Consider the following 9,399-nt stretch of genomic DNA (forward strand, 5'->3'; position numbering starts at 1 on the left):
TTTGTTGGGTCCAGTAACGGCTCATGCATTGTGCTGTCCCCAGCGGCTACCTATCCTGATGACGGCATTCGTGGAGACTTCACCACTGCGATTGAGGGGTAGTGAAGTACGAGATGAAAGCAGCATCGATCAGGTACGACCTTCAGTCAGCTATGCTGATCATAACCTCAATGAAGGCAATCATGCTCAAGAATGCATGGTAACAACTTTTTCCGAGTTAGTGGAACTTTCGCAAGAAGCTGTTGACAGTTTTTTCAACAGTCTGAATGATATGATGTTTTCACCAGAGCAGAAGGAATGACTTTGAGCAAACTAGCACACGGAGTTCCCTACATCCTGAATTTGGCCTTCAACTTTTAAAACGCGATATGGGAATATATTCTCATCAGTTTTTTTTTGTTTGGTTTTTTCCAGACAGCGGGAACCTTTTTCCCCAATCCAAAAATATTTGCAATTTTTTTGGGACACTTATCTTCTGCTTAAAGTAGAACTATTCTTAGAGAACTAAATGTCTATTCTTAGGTGCTCTAGAGACTTTAGTTACCCTCTAGCATGTTCATGAGTATTTTATGCTTTGTGATGGAATGGTCTCGCAATTTTTTTTTCTTCTGTATTAAGAGCCATTTCATGTGTAAATTTCTCGTTTTCATTTATGCTGATTTAGAAATATGCGTAACAGATTTTTCATTTATTATACTGCTTGAGTGCATATAGTAACTATTCGCATCTTTTCGTGTATTTCACATTTCCAGTTTTCGAAATACATGTGATTGTATTTTGGGGTGGTACGGTATACACATACACTACTAGTTTTTTACTATGCCTAGATTTGTAAATATGGACATAGATTACGTGGAGTGGGTGTGATGTATTTCCTATGGGTACTGTATAGATCCCCCTATTCCTGACCCTTGTCTGGTTAATAAGTAACTAGCAGCCATCTAACGGCGCAAACACCCGTTATCTGATTAAGCCACACCACGGCACAGAAGCGCGTTATCTGATTAAGTCATAACGCATGCCATCTAATTAGGCAAGCGATATTCCTCCAGCCCCCTGATAGGCATACGGAGTTCTCAAAACAAATCAAACCTACAGCGACCTGGGAAATCCCCGCAGCCATTGTTTTGATTTCACCGAGAACTTCAGTAAAGAATGTGCTAACGATCAGTATGACATCCTTATTGACGTATTTATGTCCATCCTTACGTCAATCTCGGCACCTTTCAGGTATAAATATTACCGACATTGCCTTAAGCAAACACACGCGGTGGTGACGAGATTGGAGCAGCGAGACGTGCCGAGGAGCCCAGCTGAGAGCGAAGCCCACAGACGCTGCCCCGCCTTTCTGACGCGCTGAGAAGGAAACGCTGCCTTTCTCCTGCCGAGAAATCCAGCTCCGGCGCTTCCAAGCCGCCCTCGCAGGCAGCTGGAATATCAAGACCTGGGATAAGAGATACCAGCCCTCCAACCTTCTAGATCCCAGGTACAGAACTGAATAACCCCTTGCAGAGAATTCTTGAGTCAGTCCCTTGGCAAAATAAACTTAACTTAAACTGCTACTTATCTACTCCCGCCCACGTATTAGGCTTAGGTCAGGTACACTGGGGTAGGCGTGGTTAGAAGCACCAGTTGAGTAACGATTAGTCAAATGTATATATGAATGTATCTATTTTATCCATTTTAAAGTATCATATGGCTCAGAAACCATATCAATGCTTTTACAGTATTATTTTATAATTCTGTCTTTACTGTATGCACTTTACTTAACTATAAGTATTGCAATAATAGCGATCCATTTCTCTTGTACGAGAAAAGAGACTGATCAATAAATAACATCTTTTATTGAACACGCCCGTCTCTTCCTTTTCTCTACAATCTGGTGAAACTAAGAATGCACTGAACTGACTGAGTAAAATAAGTTGTCTTTTGTTTTCAGACGACTCTAGAGATACACTCTTGATTAGGGGAGAGCAAAGTTGTCATGTTCTATGGTTGTCAGAAACTAAATCCCTTCTTGTCTACCCAGGGAGGTTCAGACCCTCCTTGCCTATTCGAGAAAGTTTCTAGTGAACTCTGAGCTAGCTGGCAAACACAAAACTTTAAGTCTAATATCGTCGGTAGAAGACCTAGTTAACCTCTGCCCTAGGTCTATACTATTGAAGATATTATTCCAATGCGCAGAGCCTATTGGGATAATAGGAACTACACTACAAACCTTATGAATGGAATAGGATTATGTCTCCATAGTACAAAAATGTTACCTAGTCCAGGACCATGTGGAGAACCTAAAGCGGTAGATTTTTTGCCATTAAATGGTCAGTGAATGGTGTTTCTGATAATCTCGCATGCGAAAGTCTGCACTATCTTTAGTGTAGAAATAGCTAAGCAGGGTTGGGTGAATATAAGGAGAGGATAGGAGACCAGAGCTAATCATACAACTGTGCTAAAATAATTACACTTATATAGAATAAGTGGAAAAGGTGGAATTATAATTCTACTAGGTTTCATTTTCTTAGCTTGACTGTCTTCCAAAAGGTCACAGCAGGTCTCTCCTTGTCTGAATTTACTAAACTAGGTTCGTGATCAGATACACATCATTTAAAACCATCCTACATGTTAGATGAGACTAATAATAGAACACCAGGCACCATTTTCAAATAAAGGCCTAAAATGCTTTAAAGCGAAATACATCTTTGTAATCAGAGTAACACTCATCAATAAGCTTCAGCTCTTCTAAGGGCCTGATTATGATGGCGGTCAGAAGGGCCTCTGCTGTCCCAACCGAAGTCGGCAAAGCAGATACGGTTGCGTCAGAAGTGGTCCTCCTGACCGCCATATTACAATGGGCACTGACAGGCAGTTTTCTGACTAGGACAGGAAAGTTCACCCGCCATAGTGTCGGAAGGGGCCAATGGAGACTGACAGCCGAGTGAAAAGCTGCTCCTACCTCCCACTCTAATACAATCCTCCTATCAGGCCATCCGACCGATGCGGTTAACCCAGCTCGTCGGAGATGGCAGAAACAGAGGGACAAACGGCACAAAGTCAACGCCACGCACCTCTCCACGCCCTGGGATGCCATGGATCCTGCCTTACAAGTCCTGCCACGCTGCTCTACCTGCTCCAATACTATGAAATCGGACACCGTCACGGACCCCACCACTCCTGCCGTATATGAAATCACTGGCTTTCCGACCACATTGGTTGGAATTGAGGTCTTTCCGACTGCCGCTGTAGGACATTTCCAGTGCATGAATTGCAATGGAGCAGTCGGAGAGTCCCCGGCGGTTGGATTTTTCTTGCCAACACGCCAATCGGACAGCTTTAACGACCGGCATCGTAATCAGGCCCTAAGTGAAGCACCTCCACCTGTCAAGAAGCCAGAAGTGACCTCCAGAGTTAACATGGTACAAGCAAAATGGAAGATTAATATTACACGCACTTTAGACTGTAAATTACTTCCAACTCCCCTGACCGGCTGCTGACGCAGATAATGAAATTCATAAAAGCAATGAAATGTCCTTACAAATTCTAATAAAGTCATATTGCTTCCAAACAATTATGTGAGTTACTGCACAGTTCAAAAGACTTCAGACTCCTTTACCGTCCCACAGCAGGTAATAAATCAGAGTGCAAAAATATTAAGAAATACATTTCAAACCTCTCTACGTGCTTGAAGGAGTTTGCATCGACTGGCACTGGTCTTTTAAGAGGTGTCCCTGCTTTCAAAGACACATGTAATCTGTGCTACCACCCCACCCAGGTAATGTACAGTTACTCTGTATTTGTGGCTCATCACCACAGTTGTTTACTCCCAGGGATGTAGGCATCAGTTACAGGTTCAGAGCCCTCACTCCTCAACAGACGGCCCCTTATGGATGTGAAGGGTTAAAGAATTACCATTAGCATCCACTTTATAATGGAAACATCTTACCCTCTGTGCTCCAGGGTCTTTATGTTGAACCCCAGCGTGGGCGAGATTGTGTCAATGTCTTCTCCATTAAACTTCTTCAGTATTGTAGTTTTACCAGCATTGTCGAGACCACTGAAATGAACTCATTAAGGAAACATAGTAGAAACCAAATATATAGCGTGTAAGAAAAAAACTCAACCCCCACCTGGGAAATCCCAGGGCTTCCCACCTACCAATCCTGGGGTTGACCACGTGCTTCTAGGTACCTGTGCCCCCTACCCAGTTCTCCTTTGACATCTCTATCAGTCATGAAACACACTAAATACCTCTAACTAACACTCTGCTCCTCTTCACTCACAGCCTCACCTAGCCCAATAACTGCCCACCCATTTGCATGGAAACCCCTCTTAATTTGCTATAATGTATCCCTTTCTCAATCAATATCATTTCAAGGGAGCACCACAAATATATTTTCCCCAGTATCATTTTCATACAGCAATGTAGAAGTGCCACAACGTACCCAGTTCTAAATCTTCACCATCTAGAATGCATTCACTCTTCATCCTCTGCCCCCTTACAGACAAGCCTCCCCCAATTCGTTTGACTCCTTCATCAATTCCCTGGACAACACCTGAAAAGTATCATATGTCAACCTTTAATGCCTTGCACCCACATATGGATCATCTGAGCACTATGAAATATTAAGACTTGCAGACCCACAAACCTGTCCCAGTCAGGTAAAAATATTTGCTTTTGAGACGGACTTAAAACTCAATAACTGCCACGCTCTTTTTTTCTTATCTACCTTTATCTTACTAGTTTCAGGCACCCTTCCCCTCAAATACGCTTGGCAATTTTCCAATATGCGCCGCCACCAACCTCCCAGTGTACACGTTGCTCACAATCCTTTACCCACATAATTTCACACACCAAAATCAAGACCATGTGGATACACTTCTCCTCTCTTCCTGCTACTGCTTCAAGAATTGTTTACTCCAATTCAACCTCAGGCACACTTCATACTCTCCACCAGCTTTTCACCCTTATTGAGCTCAATATCCCACATTCTTCAATCATATTATCCTGTGTCTGCATCACACATAATTAGTTTGCTGTTTACTTTCACCAACCCAGCTCAATTATTCAAACAATTTCTCTTCTCTGGTCTCTATCATTTATGTTCCAAGAGTCAATACTCTGAAATTGAAAGCAACTTTACCCAGTCTTTGCAGATTTTACTCACATTTTCATATCATTTTCTTTATTCAAACTCACTTTAGACATGCACAGCAGAATGGCTTTCTGCCATAAGCTACTAGTTGGTCAGTCAACCCTACCAAGTCTGAAAAGAGTGTGTTTTTCCTCAATCACATCGCAAATATGTAATCACTGCATCTGTCTCCTCCTTGGTCTTAGTTCCTCTAAACTCCTTCCAGAACCAAGAGCAAATCGTCAACTCAACTATTTGCAATCACATTTCCTTTTTCAAACACTTAGCAGGCTGGTGGCCCATGGACAACAGATCCCCATGGTAGTTCATCGAATCAAAATCGTTCACATTCAGTTTCCCTTCAGGTCCTGGCACCCAGCAAGTGTCATCACCTTGGATATAACCTTGCACCAAACCTACTTCTGGTTTATACAGCACAAACAAAAAATAACTACTAGTTGTTCAGCTGTTCACACATTATTAATCACCTTAACCTCTCTGTCCCATGGTAACCCCAGTTGTCTGATCGGTCTTCCTCCTGGCACTCAATCAGTGGAACACTCCCGCCCTGCATTCTGGCCGTCTTGCTTTAAAAAGTACTTAAAGAGCACCCATCTGACCAAAAGAGAGCAAAGAAACAGCTACACTAGACAATCTGGGGTATTATTCCACACCACTGTAACATCCAGGACTTAAAGAAGCTATGATTTTAGTTATTGTGATCAAGTATTCTTGAGCAGGCCGGCCAGTTAAGCATTTGCCAATGCGAACATACATACCGAATACTAAACAACCCAGCATTCGTGTTTTTTTTCATCCTTTGTTTGATGTGGACATGCATATTCTGTGCATGAAAACACCGCGTATGATTCGTAGCATACATTTAAAAAACTGAAATTAATTGTTCCAGGACTTCTCAAAGAAAGATGATTTATAGCAACCAGAGGGTTGGTGGGCTTTTCCCTCCAGTTACTGTTTTTCTCTCCCGGTAAAGGTGGGGTCCACTCGAAAAGTAATAACTGGGAGGATGAATTGCAACGTGGGCAAAACGGTAGTTGCCCATGGTAAGGAAGCAGTTCATTAAATGCGCATAACTTCTCCGGGAACGTTAAAAAATTGCCATTTCTAATGAAAAGATGTACATTTCATTTGAATCTCTCCAATCAACGATGCCAATTTTCTGACCAGACGAGGTGTTTATACAAATTTAGGAGTAATTGGAAAAGCACAGAACTGCTGAAACGAATTCGCACTCTTTCGACCGAAAAGCACATACGTTCATACGTTGCTCGTTTGATGGGAAACATAAACGGCTTCTACCTAGTTACCCAGCAGTGCAATTTGAAAGCTATAGTTTCGAAGCCCCATACTGAAAATGTACGGGGTATCTACAACATGGGTGGATACAGCATAAGCAGTCGGACTTCACGCTCCTTCTGCTTCATCTTCTTCAGGATAGTAAGGAGTCCCATACCTACAGCGCTGGGCTGCACCGCTACCAAACCGGCACCGGAAAACCAATTAGCAACTTCCGGTAGAATGTACCGCGCCCATCGTCAGGCGACCGTCTCCATAGTGACACGCGAACAAGGCGATTGCAAACTGCAAAGAACGCACACACAGATTGCGTCATCCGAGGTAGTGAATGCGTTAGCCATCTTGGAGCGATGCTACTGTTTAATCGTCCATGTAACAAATTGAGTTACAACATATATTACTTACATTTCGTACACATATTAAATATTTTACTTAGTACATAAACATATAAATACCAAAACGTTGTAATTTACAAAATGTACGCATCTGTAGCGGGCAAGATCGAGGCAGAGGACAGAAACTCCCCGCCGAGTTCAACTATTAACTAATGGTTGAGCGCTCCTGGGCTTCTCTTATTTGGTCCTGCCTCATGATGCGTCGGGAATATATGATGATACAACGAATTCCGTTGCAACGCATGCCTTTACCACGCATGCTTTACAACGGAATTCGTTTACCACGGATAAACTTTTCCTCGAATAATTGCGTGGTGACGTCATACGTCGTTAAGAGAAAACGGCATTTTTTCCCGATTTCTCTTAAACGACGCTGACGCCGACGTGACTTATGGTGAGTTGTTTTATTTGGGGGGGAGACCCCCCCAAGCCCCCTTTTTTTCTTTTTACCTTTACCACATATACCTTTACTACAAACATCGTAGTAAATGTATGCGTGGTAAAGGCATTAGTGGTAACCACGCATGCGTTGTACTGCATGCGTGGTTAAAGATTTCGGGGAAACGGCTTCGTTGTAAAGGCCCATGCGTCGGTGCTTGTTCTGCGTCGCCTGCGTGGACTTCACAGTTATTTCCTTCACTTGCGCCTCCAGACTCGGATAGGCCCACGTTTTTTAGGTCTCGCCTAGAGTGTAGCGCGCATGCGTTTCTCTAGGAGAGGGCTCTTGCAATCACTTCAGACTTTCAAGAGCCTTCTCTGTGTGGGTGTGCCTCCTCATATTTTCAATGATAGGGAATACACACCTCTTTTATTCATAATTCTTCATTACTGGTCCGTAATATTTGTTCAATGTTGCCTGCTCAGGGATATGGTGCCTTGCCCTGGTGGCACCTGAATACTAAATCACTACATATATATGCAGGGGTGACTCTCCGCCCCTAATCCAGTGGCACAGCAAAATGCTCCTTGCACAATTATTTCGTTTATACATTTTTAATCCTGCTTTTCCTTCCTTTCATCCTGACAAATCCCTCTGTTTGATTCCACACGCACGGTATCCTGCCGATTTCCTAAGGTTTCTCATGTTCCAGTTTGTCCCTCCGGACCTTTTTCCAAGAACAAGTACAGACGCAAACGTTCATCAGAAGCAGTTTTTTATTAACCCAATGCATTTCGGGCATTTTCAAGCCATTCCTCAGGGGTAACTAAAAGTATCAATGAAACAAGCCTTATTTTTAGGTTTCGCCCTGGCCGTTGCAACTGCGTAGCAGTTGCTCCGCCCAGGGCGAAATCTCATGATCCTACATATGGGGCTTTGGTTCCGCCTCTGTCTCCCATTGGCTACCTCCATAAATGGAGGCTAGCCATTGGGAGACAGAGGCTGTCAATCACGCTTTCCCGTGAAAACGCGATTCGGGGGTGTTTCTCGGTCTTTTTTTAAGTCCCGCCCCTTTGTCCTGGGCCGCGCTGGGATTGGCTGCCGGCCCGGGACACCCCCGTGACGTCATTCCCCGGGCCGCGCTGTGATTGGCTGACGGCCCGGGACTGGCTGACTTTCCACTGACTGTGAGAAAACAAAAACGTAGGCATATATATTTATCTTCTCATTAATTTGTCTTTGTGTTTAACGTTTATAGAAATGTCTAATTTAATGGCTGGTTTAAATTTTATTTGCATGTTTGTGTTAATATTTGTCTACGTTATATCATTATATAATTGAACATTGTTTACCCTTTCTTTAGTATTTCAATTTGTTTCTGTGTTAATTGTTGCATTACTAGTTCAACTTTCTCCATAATACATCGGTAGTTAGACGCTGCAAACATGGCCGATTAGTTCACAGTTGCATTAGCAGAGAAGGTGACCAGGGTTTCGTTCGGCTGAACTTAAACTGCATTAACTAAAGGTTATGCGAAAACAAATATTTAATTAATAAATATTAATTGCAACAATAATCAATATTGCGGTAAAAAATGTTGTTTTGTATATCGCAACCGCTCTGAAATGAATGGATGAACATGCATTTGTATCTTTGTTGACAAAATATTAGCATGCTTGTCAATAATTTTTTTGTTTTAAGCGAAATCATTCACTGGTTTTAGTGATGCTCGTAGATATATATGCATATTTCAAGCAGTACAAGATGGCCGCCACCGCAAATCATGCTGTAGGTAGCCGTTCCTCCTGTGGCTTTCTCGGTCCATCCCAACACTCCGACAGGGCTTTGCGCATGCGTACCTTGTTCACCTGGCCCACACTGGAGCGGAGCGGCCGGTGCAGAGCCTACTGGGCAGCTGCACAGACACAGTAGGAGGATGTGCTGCTTTCGCACTGCCCCGAGGGCTTAGCCCCCTCTCCGGTGCCATGAGCCGGGACATGTGCCCATCCCGGGGCTGTGCGCTGCTCTTCCTGGTGCTCTGTGGGAGCGCCCACCGGAGGAAGCCGCCATGGGCCGGGCAGAGAAACAGAGGCTCAGGTAAGGGAAGGCTTATGCAGGGGTTTGGCTGTGAGAGACCTCATGTGACAGTGCCTCTAGAACATTTGACAATCGGACCTTTGCT

The 9,399-nt window shown here is 43.5% G+C and overlaps 1 protein-coding gene across 2 annotated transcripts in view; it reads right to left on the reverse strand.

Moving 5' to 3' along the window:
* ARL2 (ARF like GTPase 2) overlaps positions 1–6,690 on the reverse strand; it is a 56,266-nt gene extending 49,576 nt beyond the window's left edge. For both annotated transcript variants that reach the window (XM_078660562.1, XM_078660563.1), the window contains exons 1-2: positions 6,534–6,690; positions 3,938–4,048 (exon numbers count right to left, since the gene is read on the reverse strand). In XM_078660562.1, the coding sequence (XP_078516688.1) occupies positions 3,938–4,048; positions 6,534–6,598 (176 nt within the window). In that variant the 5' untranslated portion in view covers positions 6,599–6,690. The remainder of the gene's footprint in view (positions 1–3,937; positions 4,049–6,533) is intronic.
* Between the last annotated feature and the right edge of the window lie 2,709 nt (positions 6,691–9,399).

The sequence above is a fragment of the Lissotriton helveticus genome, chromosome 9 (genome assembly GCF_964261635.1).
Source record: "Lissotriton helveticus chromosome 9, aLisHel1.1, whole genome shotgun sequence".
Taxonomy (NCBI): domain Eukaryota; kingdom Metazoa; phylum Chordata; class Amphibia; order Caudata; family Salamandridae; genus Lissotriton; species Lissotriton helveticus.